This window comes from Arvicanthis niloticus, chromosome 21, assembly GCF_011762505.2.
Source record: "Arvicanthis niloticus isolate mArvNil1 chromosome 21, mArvNil1.pat.X, whole genome shotgun sequence".
In the NCBI taxonomy this organism is placed as follows: domain Eukaryota; kingdom Metazoa; phylum Chordata; class Mammalia; order Rodentia; family Muridae; genus Arvicanthis; species Arvicanthis niloticus.
Window position 1 is genome coordinate 23,074,494 of NC_047678.1, and position 15,327 is coordinate 23,089,820.

Below are 15,327 nucleotides of genomic sequence, written 5' to 3' on the forward strand. Positions count from 1 at the left end.
GATACAGTCAGAAGGGAAGAGAGAGATAGGGCTTGAGACCTGCCTTCTCACCTTGCAAGAACTTTGCCTTTTATTCTAGATGAGCCAGAAAGACGTTGGCAGTTGGAAAGCCAGTGAAAATGGCAGAAACATCAGGCTGATGTTTTACAGGATGCCTCTGGCTATTGTGAACAGATTGAGTGAGGGGAGGGTAGCAGGTAGGCGCCCTGGGGGTAGTAGGGGTGTGGGGTGGGGATATGGGGGTGGGAAGGCACCTGTCACAGATCAAAGGAGAGGCAGGAGATAAGCCTTTCTTAACTGAGGGGCCAATACCTGAATCACCATTAGGATTCACGGAAACACAGGTTGGCTCCTCAATTCCAGCTGTTCCTCTCCTTAGTCGGGGGTGGGGGTGGGAGGGGGTGGGAGGGGGTGGGGGCTGGGGGGGCGGGGAAGGGGACTGTGAGCCTAGGAATTTGCATTTCTATAATGCCCTGGTGAAGCAGCTGGTTTGGGAATCACACACCCTTAAACTTTCCTCCACAGCACTGAGGAAAACTCAATTAGTGATTGCTCAGGGAAGCCCTTTGTCATTCCCGTGTCCTAGTGTACTTTACACTAGGCCCAGCAAAAATGTCTGCTAGGTACAGGCTCTGGGCTATGTGCCGGGTTAGTGAAGGGACTTTTGGAGGCTACCTCATTTGAACTGTTTGGTGGTGTTTGGTGATGAAACTTCACAGAAGTAGCCATTAGAGGGAAGGAGTCATTATGTCAACAGTAATCATAACAAGCATAGTAGTCACCCAGTGTCCGCCCAGGTGTTTTATTTATAGCTTCTCCAATTAAATCCTTGTAAAAGCCCTGCAAGTCAGGCCTTAGCGCTTGTGTTTTATGAACGAAGAAACCAAGGCTCAAAGAGTTTAATTTTCCCAAGGCCACACCATTGATAAATACCGGAACTTAGGCTGCCTTGACTGACAGCTTTGGGATATGTATCATAGTGTCTCTGGTCAAGACTTCACTGGCCAAAGATGTGGAAGTAAAATGGCCTGCTAGAAGACTCAGCTTCCTCCCTTGGGGATTATTAGCTTGCTGCAAAAATATAGACACCAAACCATTGCCTTAAAGAACCCCCTCCCACTCACTTGGTTTTCTTGAGTAGAGAGCCCTATTCCCACGTTCCTAGAGTCCTTCCTGGTAGGGCCCTGGCTCCCTACTAGGTAGCAGTGGCCACAGGTGACTTGTGTTTTTCATTGTTCACCGATGGTGTGCTTTTGTTCAGTTCATGCCCACTTCCTGGTCTCTTCCTGCAGGGCACTGTACTCTGTGCTGGGGAACTGAAGCTTGACAAATTGAGGCCAGCTTGTCTCCAAATGGAATCCATCCCTCTCACTACAGGAGAGAGGGGGGAAAAAAATCAAGATCCAACTATCCTCCTCAGTCTTTCTCCCTGCCCTGGCAGGGGATAAAAATAGTATCTCTCAGGGTCTGAGTGTGGATGGGCAACTGGGAGCTTGAAGCTAGGCCAGGCAGAAAGCAGCTGCTCTCCACAGGCATGGAGGGAGGCGTGAGGTCAGTGAACAGGCCACAGGGATAGGGTGACCCTGGTCTGAAGGAAGTGAGGAGGGATGCCTGGGAGCCAGCCCGAGTGATGGATCTTGGAGTAAGCTTCACTGTCTTGGTAGGGGGCTTCTCAAAATTCTTCATCAGAGCAAGTGATGAAATGTAAAAACCACTTCCGGGTAAGTGAAAGCACTCATGCACACAGACAGCAATGCATAGCCATAAGCACACACTATAACTTTACATTGCATGTTTTGGGGAGAGGGGCTGGCATGGACCACGGGTTAAAATGCCACATGCAGGTTGGTTTACAGTAAAGAAGAACTAGAATAATACAAATTCATTACATATAAAACAAGCTTGCTGGGCATGGTAACACAGGCCTTTAATCCTAGCACTTGGGAAGCAGAGGCGGACTGTGAGTTCGAGGCCAGTTTGGTCTACATAGCAAGTTTCATACCGGCCAGGGCTACATAGGGAGACCCTGTCTCAAAAACAAACAAACGAAAAACAAAATACAAAACAAAAGTTTACTAAGGTTTGCTGAGGGTCTTTCTGGAAAGTGTGTGGAGTGCGAATCACAAGGAACTGACAAGCTAACTAGAGGCTGACTTCTGATGGTGGGATAAGGGAAGATTTCTACGTACCCGCCCCTTCTCACTAAATAAAACAGCATGCTTTTCTTTTGAAATAGCATCCAAGACTTGGGGCACACCTGGGGAAGAATAAAGGGACCAACCAACCCCAGGCCTAAACGACTTGGGCTGGGGATTGGTTGTATTTACCTAGAGCTCTTCGCCTGGCCAGGGCACTTCATTATTGTTTTGATTAGCGTGTTCCTCTTTATTTCATTTCCTTCATTCTTTGCACATTTCACACTGGCAAACAACGTAATGTTATTTATACCAACCCTTACTCGCGGCCCCCACCCCTGACTTCAGGTCTACGAAGCTCTCGCGTGCACGCGCGCTCCAGAACCCGGCGCCCTGGGTCGGGCGGCGCGTGCGTGCGCGCCCTCGCGCACGACGGGCACGCGCACGCGCGCGTCTCCGCCAGCACCTCTCCCCCCCCCCCACCTCCCGTTCCCGGGCGGCGGGTCTGAAGCGGCGGCGCGATGAGCTGGCCGGCCGCCCCCGGCTCGGGGCTGTGAGGCGCTCGGGGCCGGGGTGCGCGGCGGCGCGGCGGGCGGCGGACGCTCCTGCTGGGCGGCGGCCATGCCCGCGGGCCGGGGCGGCGTCCCGGGGACCGGCGGCCTGAGGGCCCCGCCGCCGCCGCTGCTGCTGCTGCTGCTGGCGATGCTGCCCGCCGCCGCCCCGCGGTCCCCGGCCCTGGCCGCCGCTTCTGCGGGACCCAGCGTGAGCCTCTACCTGAGCGAGGACGAGGTGCGCCGGCTGCTCGGTGAGTGGCGCCGCTCCTGGGGCCTCGTGAGCCCGCGGTGCTGCCGCTGCGCCGCCCGCGCGCGCTCTCTCCGCAGCCTCCCTGCGCGTGTCACTCTAGGCCGCGGAGCTCCGGAGCCTCGGAGTCGGCGCTCCGGACACGGGTGGCCGCTCCTTAGCCTACTGTGGGTGGCGCACAGGCCACGCCGCTGCGCGCGTGCTTTCTGGCTAGCGAGTGGGGACAAGGTGAGCCGGGCGCCCTGAGTTGTGTGGCATCCTGCACACCTTAGGGCCGACCGGACCTTCAGCTTCGGGGTTTGCCTTGGGTTCGTTGAGTTTGACCTGATGCTGCTGTTCCAGGCCACTCGCCTACTCTGCAGACCCTGAAGCGAGAGGAGAACTTGGCTTTGGGACCGAGGGCGGAGGTTCCGTTTACCTGTTTAGCCCCGTTGTTTGGGGAGTCCATTTGAAAAAAATGATTCTGCCCTCCGCTTGGAACTTTGTGCATTCTGAAACTCAGCCCTTGAAGGAAGGCCTGGCCAGCCATCAAAAGGAAGTCTCTGATAGTTGGGGATAACCAGCTTTTACCATCTTTTGTGCATTAAGGCAGCCCACTTTTTCTCGGGGTGTATCTGAGTGAAGTGTTGGAACTGATCGCATCCATTAAGTGTCACCTTTTAGTGGGCGAGCATGTCCCTCCCTCCACCCTCCACTCCCGTGTGTGTGTGTGTGTGTGTGTGTGTGTGTGTGTGTGTGTGTGTGTGTGTATGTATTAGAGGAGTTTCTTTTTTCTTTTTGAGACCGGGCCTTATGTTGCCTGGGCTGTTCTGGAATCCACTATGTAGACCAGGTTGGCCTCAAGCTCACAGAGATCCATCTGCCTGTTAAAGGAGTTTCTTAAAGTCTTTTAAGAGAGCTCAGCCTCGGAATGAAAATTGCTTTTAGCAGACTGTTTAGACATAGTTGTATGAGTAGGTTTATACTCTCTAACCAAAGAAGAACCATGTTTTTGTAACATCCTATTTTAACCTTCCTTATAGTCTAGTTGAATTAGCTGAATTTAGTCTAGCAGAATTGAAACTGCATCTGAGTTACTTCTGGAGCATGGGTGGAAAGCTTAGGAAAAATGATTTGTAAGGCAGCTCCTAGGCATGCTTTTGTAAAGTGTTGTTTTTGTTGCTGTTAAAAGAACTTACGTAATTGTGACTTTATTGACATGTATTTCCTTTCCTCCTGTCTCAGCCAGGACGGGAACAGGGGGACAGTGACAGCTAGCAGCAAACATGGAGTGCATGTGCCTACCATTGCATAATAGAGTTTTGCTGTTACATTTATTTATTTTTATAGTGTGTGTACCACGATGTGTTCTGTGGAGATCAGAGGGCACTTGAGGGTATGGGCTGTCTCTTTCCACAGTAGGGGGCCCAGGGCTCGAACTTTTGTCATCTGACTGGACAACAAGTGCCTTTACCTGCTGAGCCATCTAGCTGGGGCCTGGTATGGACTTACACATGTTACTTCTCAGTCTCTTGTTATCCTGTGGGAGATGAGAAAAGTGAGGCTTTAAGTAACTTGCTTAAGGTAACATGGCTTATTTCATATGTTACATATATATTATATACCCACATAAGACAGTGTTTGCTGACTGCAGACTAAGTTATTGAAAGGCATGCGCATATAGAAGTTTGGTTGTGGCATGTTAGAAAAAAGGCCGCTGCTCATTAGTACTTGAAGTGATACCTTTGTAGCCAGGAACTGATTTTCTAAGGACAGTAGCTGAGTAGGCACCTAATGGATGAGCACCCAACATGTAAGCCCAGCAGTGGGCAGTGTGAGGATTACAGGGGGAAACTTGCTCCCTAACACTCCCAACCACCTTTAGGTATGTCAGTTCAGTGCAAGCTGAGTTGTCCTGTCACAATGTCATCTCTAGAAACTCCTCTTCCAGATCCAGAATGTTTCCCTCAGCTGTGCCGCTGTTGAAGGATTCCCTGGCTTTGTCTGGGTGTATGCAGGGCCTCCGGAGTGTGGCTGTTTGGGTGTGTGTGCGAGACTGCTTGAAATGATACTTTCCTACCATGTCTTCCTATGCTTAAAAGGTTAAGTGACTTTCAAAAACTTAGGCAAGCAAGTGTCGATTTTACAGAGTTCCTACGACCCAGGGTTCAGAATGCCAAGTGAAAACTTGGAAGGCGGAAGTGACAGCTCTGTCGAGCTAGTTGTACTTGGTAGGAAAAGTGGTTTTAATCCAGTCATAAGCTGCACATAATAAAAACCAATTGAATAGCAAAAGGGGGCTTAAACCAGAAATCATCAGCACCCTGTCTTTGGCCTTTTTGTCCTCCAGGTCCCACTCCCCCAGGGGGTGTTGTGGTGTTTATCTTGTCTTTGTTGTCTTTTGAATGTCTATACTAACCTGGACTGAACATTTGTCTTCTGGAGTCACCTGTGTACATCAGATTCCCCAGTGCAGTTCTTTTAAAGTTTTAAAAAAGATTTATTTTTATTTCATGGGCATTAGAGTTTTGTCTGTATGAGGGAACTGAAGTTACAGACAGTTGCAAGTTGCCATGTGGGTTCTGGGAATTGAACATGGGTCCTCTGGAAGAGCTGCCAGTGCTCTTGACCACAGAGCCATCTCTCTAGTCTTCCAGTGCAGTTTTAAATCAGCAGTCAGTTGTCAGCTACAGTGTACAAATACATTGTCCTTTTCTGAGTGAGATATGAACTAGTGGACACCCCTTCCCACCCTCACCCCCTTTGTTCTGGTTTTCCCCAGAACAAATAATTGGATTTTAAACCTTTTTGATTAGCCTGTTTTGTGTCTGTACACATATTCTCTCAGGTACCCCAAGAAACATGTTGAGTGCCTTTTGATCCCCCCGCCCCCTCAGGCAGCACATTAAGACATCTGTTAGTTCCATTGGATTCTTCCCAGTGATGTCTTGATTTAGCGTCATCCATCCCTTGCTTTGGGCTGGACAGTAGCACTTTGTACCTCTCTGTCCTCCCTGGTCTCTTTTTTCCTGCTTTTGCTTTTCTTTGCTGATTGTGTGTATCCTCAGTGGAACCCTAGGGATAGGGTTCATGGGAAAGAGATGTTATTTGAGGTCCTTTATGTCCGAAAAATTTCATTTTACCTTCACACTTTGTTGATGGTCTGGCTGACTTTAGAATGTTAGGTGGAACATAATTTTTGTTCACAATTTGGATGGTATTTTCTCCTGTAAGAATTTCAGATAAAGAGTTCAAAGCCATTTCTTTCTAACTCCTTTTTCTCCCCCTTCATGGTTTTTAGAATTTCAGAGTGTTTTCCCTCTGACATTCTGAAGTTTGTTAATTGTGTTGCAAAGCCTTCAGTTTTGGGGAGTGTTTGTTCACTTTTTAAACAATATTCTCTGCCTTATTTCTTCCTATGTGTCTTTTTTTTTTTTCTGAGATGACTGTCATGTGTCTGTTGATTTTTTTTTTCCCCCCTAGAGTTGAACTTCATGGTTTTTAATCTTACTTTTATTGCGTTGTATTGAAACCAATGGACAGAGAGTTCTCAATTTTGTCTTCCCAGCTTTCATTTAAAAAATGTTACTGATGTTTCTAATTTTTGTAATTTTTTCTCTATATTTTACTGCATCTTGTGAATGTTTTATCTTAATCTGTTATTATTAATGTTGTTGTTGTCGTCAGAATTAAACAGAATTCTTCTGTTTATGGTTATAGATGTCTGATCCTTGGCTTTGTGTAGTAAGATTGTTAGAAGGGCGAAAACACACACATGTGCTGACAATTCTTGCAGTCTGCTGGAGTGCAGGTGGGCATTTCGCTGGAAGCCTGTCTGAAACATCAGTACAGAATTTTGTATCTAATTAGGGCTCTGCTCAGTGTCTGTAAAGAAGCCTCAGGAAACTTCCTGCCTCTGGAATGCTGGGTGATAAATCAGCTGCCAGGCTTTGGGGTACCTGGTTGGGGAGGAATGGAAGTTTTCACCCTCAGGCTGTAGACTTTGACTTCTGGTTATAATTCCCTGCCCTTACGACTCAATTTCCCTAGACCTGGGGGTCTCCTACTGAACCTGGGCACCTGCTGCTGTATTTGCACATTGGCTCCCTCAGGGTGACATTTGGTACCTCCCAGGTACCTTGAGGGCTGAGCCTTTTAAGGGGTCATAGGGATACTGATCTCTCTCCTACCTGCTTTCCATCGTGCAAAAGTTTGATAAAATAGACAATGGTTTTTTTTTCCTTCTTGGCTTGATAATGCGGTTCCGTTACTATCCAGAGGCTTTGGTCATTCTGAGCTGTGTAATGGCATTAAGCTTGGTCCTTGTTGAAGATGACATGTGGCAGTTGTTTTGTAAGGACAGCGGTGGTCAGTAGTGGTGAACAGAGTGCTCCTGATGTGTGGTACAAGTTTCCCCGTGTAAAATACATATTCCTTGCAGTCATGTGCTGACACTTCAGTACACAAGCAGGCTGAAACAAGATTCCATAAACTGAGGCCCTAAGAAGCAACAGAAATGTATTTTCTACAGTTCTGGATGCTGGGAAAGCCAACATCAAAGTGCTGATGGCTTGGTTTCTGGTCAGGGCCTGTTTTCTGGTTCATAGATCTATCCGTTCTCACACAATGGGAGGGTAAAATGAGCTCTGTGGTCTTCATTATAAGGGCACTGATCCTCCTCCTGTCTGTAAAACCTAATCCTCTCCCAAAGCCCTGTTTATCTGTCCGCCATGGGGCTTAAAAGTATAACATGGATTCTGGGGGAATACAAAGGTTTTTACCTTAGCAGTGAGAAAACAGACTTGGAGTGGGTCCTTGGTCTGTGCATGTACATGCTGTCTTGATGGAAGTCCGAGTATGTTCTGAGCAGTGTCTGAGGTTTTCCTGTGTAACGAGGCCCTGTCTCACTGCTCTCATTACTGTCCTTAGCAGACTACAGTACTGGCTACTGTGTCCATCCATATTTTAAGTATGAGGACCTTGATTCAAAGTGTGGTGGTCATTGAGTAGAAGGCCAGGCCTTGACTCAGTCGTGCCTGAATCTGGATCCCTACTGTTTCCGGCAGCCCTGGAGCAGCTGCAGTTAAGCCAGAACTCAAACAGTGCTGGCTTGTGGTCCTGGTTACTATCAGTGTCCTCCTAGGCTCACTAATGTTGTCCTGTGCTCCTCGACTGCTGGAGCAGTGCCAGAGGCTTGGGAATAAGATGCCAGTGGCTGGGAAGGCGTGGTGACAGTGTTGGCTGTGACAGGGAGCTGTGGTCCACAGCAGTGAAGACAGCTTCAGAGAGAAGGAACCAGTTAAACATTTCCTCTGGCTAGCTTGCTTCTCCTTTCAAACCAAATAGCTTCTGGGAAAGCGGTGCTTGCTCACATCTTATTTAAGGACAGTTTACACTAGTTTAGACACTTGCTTCTCAGAGCAGTCTAGGGAAAGAAAGTTGAAGTATTATATATTTTGGAGATAATGACTAAAAATGATTAGAGTCCTTTCCTTAAGGAAGTGTGTGTGTGTGTGTGTGTGTATGTTTGTGTATGTTTGTGTATGTTTGTGTAATTGTCCCATGTAGGACTGTAGCTCTGAGATACAGAGTTACATTGTAGATTATTGGAGGAGTGGTCACTTTGATTGTGATTGATGTGGGTAAGTGATAGGGTTATTTTTCATTTTTCACTATGTTTGATGGGATGGTTTTTGTTTTTTGTAGGAATGTTACTTTTGAGAGAGGAAAGAGAGGCTTGAAGAGTTTGGGAAGGGATCCCAGGAAGGAAAATATTTACATCTCATCTCCAGGTTGAGCGGGACAGGCAGACAGGAGACACACTTAGGGCCAGGCAGAGAGTGTGGCATGGAGTGTGGGGGCAGACACTGCCGAACTCTGAAGTGGCTGGGTTGAGAGCAATGAGCAGAGGAGAGGCAGAGAAGACAGCTGTGAGCGGATTGGAAGTGCTTCTCTGGGAATGGAAAGCTATGGGAGTCATTAGGCAGCACTCCAGAGGTGGAGGCAGGGGTATCAGGACTTCCTGGCCAGCCTTGTATATGTGAGACTCTGACTTACTCTCCTCCCCCAAACAAAATAACAACAAAACCTAGCCAACAAAATAAAATACCTCACAACAAATAAAGCAGGGCTAGGGGAGGAGAGTGCAGTCAGTATGGGTTGTAGAAGAGATAGTATGTGATTCCCTGTCCATAGTTAAGACATCGTCATAGTACTTGGGTTGGGGAGCAGGTGAAGAGGTGGGGTGGATTTATTAGGAGCTGGCAATGAATTGGAAGGTTTAACTGAAGGAGATCTCAGGGCTAAAGGGAAGGTATTCTCTAGAGTCCACTCTTCTTTAGATTTGGTGTCTGAGCCAAAGGACCCTGTCTTTATGGGAAAGGCAGTTGAGAAAAACAAATGTGATGAGCCAAGTATTCTCCCTGTCAGGCTCCTCTCCCTCAGACTCTCAGGCCAGAGGCTTGGTTGGACAGGGGTGGTGTCCTCCTTGCTTGTGGCACTGGTATAACCTGCTAAGGGGACGCTTTGGCAGGAGTGGGTTAGCATCCTGAAGTGAACCCTTAACCCTAGGCGTTTTGTTAGGTTGGGGTTGGTGGTATTGGCACAGCTTAATCTGAGACCATGTGTTCTTCATTGGGAGGCCAGGCCTGAGACATTGTGCAATTGTGGGTTTGAGTTTCTTTCTCCCTGCACATATGGGGGAAAATTCTGTCCAATTATGGCTAAACTTGTCCCATGTGAGTCACATCCTGAGTTAATGAGTGAGTTCTGAAGGTGCTGCCTCAGTGCTGCTTGGGTTTTAAGTTCACTGCAAGAGTAAGTGGAAGGTGCACATCTTGTTCCTCAAACACTCAGAACTGAGAACCTCCCCAGCATTGCTTTGGGGGTTTTGATGCTGTACATCACTGTCCTTTTAGATCTTGTCAGACTGAGAGATAAGAAAAACCCGCACTTGAGACCAAACTATTAAGTTACTCTTAAATTACGGCAGAAGTACACTTTTTGTGTGTGTTATCCTTGTTGATGTGTGTATCTTCTAGTCTGGATGTTACTAAACAACATCCCATTGTGTAGGGCTTCCTAAAACAAATGCCAAAACAAATGGCTCAGATGTATAGTAAATGCTCACTGAAGGGTTATTTTGCTGTTCCCAGCAATGACAATGCTGAGTGGCTGTCATTCTTATAGTTTAAGCTATAATAGAATGCACACAGCTCTTAACTTGGGAGATACCCATAATCTAGAGAGAACTAATTCATCTTATGCATGCCAGGTATTTCACACACGTTCTTCAGCAGCATCTGGTACATTTTTAAATTTTTAAATAGATAAAACCAAGATTCTGGTAAAATACACAATTTGCTGGAGGGTAGCAGTCTACTGGCTCCCACTGAAATCACCTGGGGAGCTGCAACAACATCCAAATTCTTGGATAGACCCTTACCAACTGGTGCAGTGATCTGAACTGATCCTCCTGCCTTCCCCTCCCAAGTTCTGGAATCCCAAGTGCCTACAACTCCCGCTTCATGTGGTGCTGGAGATCAAACCAGAGCTCCATGAATGCCAGGTAGGTGCTGTACCCCCAGAGCCAGGTCCTCAGCCCTTGTAGTTGATCTGAGGTGGAACTCAGATGTGTCACTGACTGCAAGATACCCTTGTAAATTTGCAGCTGTCTTACAGTTAGTGGGAGTACTCAGTTAACGGACTACTTTCCTTCTATACGTCAGATAAAGTGACATACCCTTTAGCAATATAATGTTATACTGTAACAACATAACCAGCATATCATTTCAAAATGTCCAGCTAAAGAGGTGCTGTCCTGGGAAATGCCAGTGGTTTTCACCCTTCTGGTGAAAGTCTTTCTGGGAGGCAGGGGTCTGCATAATAAGATTGCATACTTTGCTAGAAAGTTCTTAGGCTTGGGACCTCGTAGAACTTCTGGTAAAGTTCACGGGTATCTGTGAGTCTTTTGGATTTTTGAGACAGGGTTTCTCTGTGTAGCCCTGAGTGTCCTAGAACTTGCTCTGTAGTGTAGGCTGGCCTTGAACTCACAGAGGTAAACCTGCCTCTGCCTCTGCCTCTGCCTCTGCCTCCCAGGTACTGGGATTAAAGGTGTGTGCCCGCCTTTTGTGTGGGTATTGGGTTCTCACTCTTTTGTAGCAAGCATGTTACCAGCTGAGCATCTTCTCAGCCTTGCTGCCTTTTCTGTTTTTGCTTTGTTTGTTTTAGACAGACACTTGTTCTGTAATCCAGGCTAGCCTCCGACTTCATTTTTCCCACATGCTGGAATTGTAGGTGTGTACCAGGATGCCTGACTGCTGAATATTTATGAATTCCTTTAAATATCCTTGGATTTTGTTCTGGGATGCAGTTAAATTACTCGGAAACTGTTTGAACCTTCTGGGTGTTACTTATAAGGCTTGTTGGATGGAACAAAACCAGTAGTGAGGCTCATTGTTCCCCACGGGGAGTTAAGACACTTCTGTATTTATCCCACTGAACTGTGAAGCACGAGCCTCCAGTCTGGCTGATGGAATGGATCCAAATTCTGAGTATTGGGCACTGTTCACTTCACCCTCTCTCTGCCCCTGACTGGCTTCTACTTTGCATGCCCCGGCATGACTCAGATGAGCGCTGGAGCTCAACACTCTGGATCTTGGATTTTTCACTTTGTTTACCTCTCCTTTCTAGTGATCTGTTTTGTGTGCCATATTTCCATAATGTTGCTGGACTTAGCTCTTTTAAACATATTTTTAATCTTTTGGTTTAGATCTTACTCTTGGCTTGTGCCTGCTTTTAAAAGACACGGCAAGCCGGGCAGTGGTGGCGCACGCCTTTAATCCCAGCACTTGGGAGGCAGAGGCAGGCGGATTTCTGAGTTCGAGGCCAGCCTGGTCTACAGAGTGAGTTCCAGGACAGCCAGGGCTACAAAGAGAAACCCTGTCTCGAAAAACAAAACAAAACAAAACAAAACAAAACAAAACAAAAAAGACACAGTAACCCTTTTGCCTTAGCCTCTTTATAGGTGTGTACCACAAGCCTAGTTTACCTTTGTCACCTCAGTTTCTTCCTTGAGTACCCCCCCCCGCCCCCGCCCCCACATCTATCCATCTGCCCATCCGTCTGTCTGTTCACCAATCTCTGTATATACATACTCATGTCACAGCATTCATGTGGAGGTCAAAGGACAGCTTTGAGGAGACAATTCTGTTTGCAGTGTAGTTGTTTTGGTCATCAAGCTCACTCATACTCTGTGTGAGTGGTCACCTGCTGAGTCATCTCACTTGACTTCTGCGCCCTTCTCTGCTCTGTAACTGTAGAGCTCACCACTTGTGGTTTTTGTTTCAGGGACCCCTCCTGATGGGTCCTTTAAACTAATCAATCAGTTGTGTGCAGTCTTGATATTCAGATGAGAGGATCAGTCAAGCTTCCGGTACTCTCACTAAATGCTTATTGTTTCTGTCTCCCCTAAAGTCAATTCCTTAATGATTTATAAGAGGAAAAAGTAACCCTGCTCAAAGAAGCAGTGTGTAAGGTTTGGATCTGTTTGTGCATGCACACTTGTGAGCGTATGGTAGGTAGCAAGTGTAGGAGAGTGTGGGAACTCACATGTTTGCATGTTCATTGCATCCTCTTCCACTCTGTGTGGTTAGGCTCGTGTAGTGGCGAATCTTGATGGTCAGTGGGACACATCTGGAAAGAGGGACCCTCAATTCAAGAATTGCTTCTATCAGCTTGGCCTGTGGACATATTTGTGGGGCATTTTCTTGATTAATTACTGATGTGGGAAGGCCTGCCCAACTGTGGGCTGTGTTATCTCTGGGCATGTGGGTCTGGGCTGTATAGGAAAACTATCTGAGCCAGATGGTGGTGGCACACACTTTTATCCCAAGAGTCAGGTAAATCTCTGAGTTCAAGGACAGCCTAGTCTACAGAGTGAATTCCAGGACTGCCAGGGCTACACAGAGAAACCTTGTCTCAAAACAAACAAACAAACAAACAAACAAACAAACAAAGTTATTTGAGCATGAGTTAGTGAGCGAGGCAGTACTTGTGAGAGTTTCTCTGTTTCTCAGTAGGTTCTGCTTCTCTTCCTGCCGGATTCCCTCATTGATTGGCTGTGACCTGCAGTGTTCTTCCTCAAGTTGCTTTGGGTTGTGGTGTTTATCAGGCCCACAGAAAAGCAAGCTGTAACCAATGATCTGAATATTCCTTTCTGCGTATGTACGATGGGGTTGCTCTTAGCACAGGTGCTCTAATGCATTTGAATACGCTGCATGAGCCTCACAACAGTTTGTGTTAGTCACTGTTGGGGATTTCTTCTATCTTTGCATTAAAAACAAATATACTCAACATTTCGGGCTGCTTCATTTCTGGTTGGGCTCTGCTGAGGAAGGTAGAATGGCTCATCTGTTTGGTTATGAGGAAGGACTTGGCGTAAGCTGTAGGACACAGGGAAGGAGCCTGCTAACCATCCCCAGGAAGAGCCAGTTAGGTACCTGTACCCCGTGAGCCCCTTTCCTCACTTTTAACTGTATGAGGAAACATTATTCCAGGCCTAAGACAATAGGCCACGTAAGCACAACCCACTGGAGTGACGATTATTCGCCACTACTTTAACAAACCAGGCCTCAGGTTATTGGGTCATTTAGATATTTGGTTGATTGCATTAATAACAATATTCTTTTACAAGTGTAACATGACCTTATTTTAGGAGCATGAGGTATATTTTTGGTGAATACAACAGATAAAGAACCTGGCCTTGTGGAACTAACTTTTGACAGAAAGCTATGTGATTTACTTTGGAAAAAAATTCTTACAGCTTTGGAATTGAATTCCTGAGATAGCACCCTGCTACCTGTTGCTGGCAGGAAGAAGCGATGTTCGATTCTCTGTGTTTTATAGCAGCCTAGATTATTGTCTGAATCAGTCCAGCCTCTGAGGTGAAGTGTGTTCCTGATAGCAGTGGAAGTCAAAGAAGTTGGGCAGTGCTGACATGAAGCCCTGGCTACAGTTCTCCATTTCTGTGGCTGTGTCAGTGCTACAAAATAAACTGGTCGTATCACTTTCTTCTTCTAGGTCAGGGAACACGCCAAACTATTGTCTAGACTCTCTGTTTTACCAAATGCTGGGGATTTTTTCTCTATGGTCGGGAGGTCATGTTTTATGTTTCAGTGCTGGAGTATGTGTATCCTTGGAAGGATTTGGGAAGTACCTTTTACACGTTTGGCTATTGTACAAATCATATGTAATCACATTTTTTAGGGAAATGCTCTTATGTGTTTCTCTTTGACCTATATTTTCCTTGGGAGTGAAGTGTTTTGTTGTTTTAATTTAAAGTGTTTTTGCTACATTTGCTACAGTGCTTGCTGATGGGGGAAGATGACTACACATCCATTTGAAATCAAATGGCTTTACTCTTCCTCCAAGTCTGCATAACTTCTTTCAGAGCACTAGCAGAGTCAAACCAGAACACAGCTTTTGTGATGGATGGCTTGAGTTTCTGTGATTAGTTATCACAGAATTACCATGGGTTTTGGGAAGACGGGCCTTGGTCTGAAGGAGGAAGCCTAAATAAGAGGTGCGAAGTAGGGGTACAGTGACCTTTTGTTGATCATAGCTGTCTTTTTTTAAATGCTTGCCTTGTTTTTTTCTGTATGCAAGTATGCACTGTTACCTCAGCTCTGCCAAGATATTTAAGGCTGAGAGAGACATGAAGCAAACACTGTGTTGTGTGGTTGAGTAGTCCATGAGAGCTCTCAGCTCCCATTATCCCTGCTTGAGTAGCCACAAGGCTTGAAGAGACCTTTTTAGTGGTGAAAGAAGGTGCACCTTTCCTGCCATCAACTGTGGGCAGCACTCTGCTGAGGGCACCGAGTGTCTGCTGGCAACTGAACTCAAGCTCTGCAAAAGCGCCTCCTCACGCATCTCCAGCCCGGCAGTCTCCGCTGTGTACAGTTAAATGTTGCTTCTCAATGAATTGTTTGGGTGTGTGCACTGGGCATAACTAGACTTACTAGATTTTGAGCAACAAACTTATTTTCAGTTTATTGTTTTACATAAACTAGAAACATTAGAAGCAAGAGCCTTTTATTTTCATTTTGTGTCAGTAAGTATATTTAGTGGTTTAAAATACGTTGATTACTTTTTTTCTGATTAGACCTAAAAGATTGTCTTGACTTGAAATTTTTTTAAAATTTTGATTGATATGTGGGAGTCATGGATGTATCATAGAATACTTATGTTTTGGTTGACATTTAGAAACTACTGCTGATGTCAAAAAATACAGGATTTTTAGTGGAGGAGGGGATTAGCATCATCTGGTCTACGTCTTTTGTCTTATAGTTGAGAAAGTTGACTTATGGAAGATGGCTCAGGAGTTGCGTGCCAAAGGCCACTCACCTACTTAGTC

General features: G+C 46.3%; 1 protein-coding gene across 2 annotated transcripts in view; it reads left to right on the plus strand.

The window, feature by feature from the left end:
• The first annotated feature begins 2,741 nt into the window (after positions 1-2,741).
• Positions 2,742-15,327, plus strand: part of Ryk (receptor like tyrosine kinase) — a 69,623-nt gene continuing 57,037 nt past the window's right edge. For both annotated transcript variants that reach the window (XM_034484208.2, XM_034484209.2), the window contains exon 1: positions 2,742-2,940. In XM_034484208.2, the coding sequence (XP_034340099.1) occupies positions 2,757-2,940 (184 nt within the window). In that variant the 5' untranslated portion in view covers positions 2,742-2,756. The remainder of the gene's footprint in view (positions 2,941-15,327) is intronic.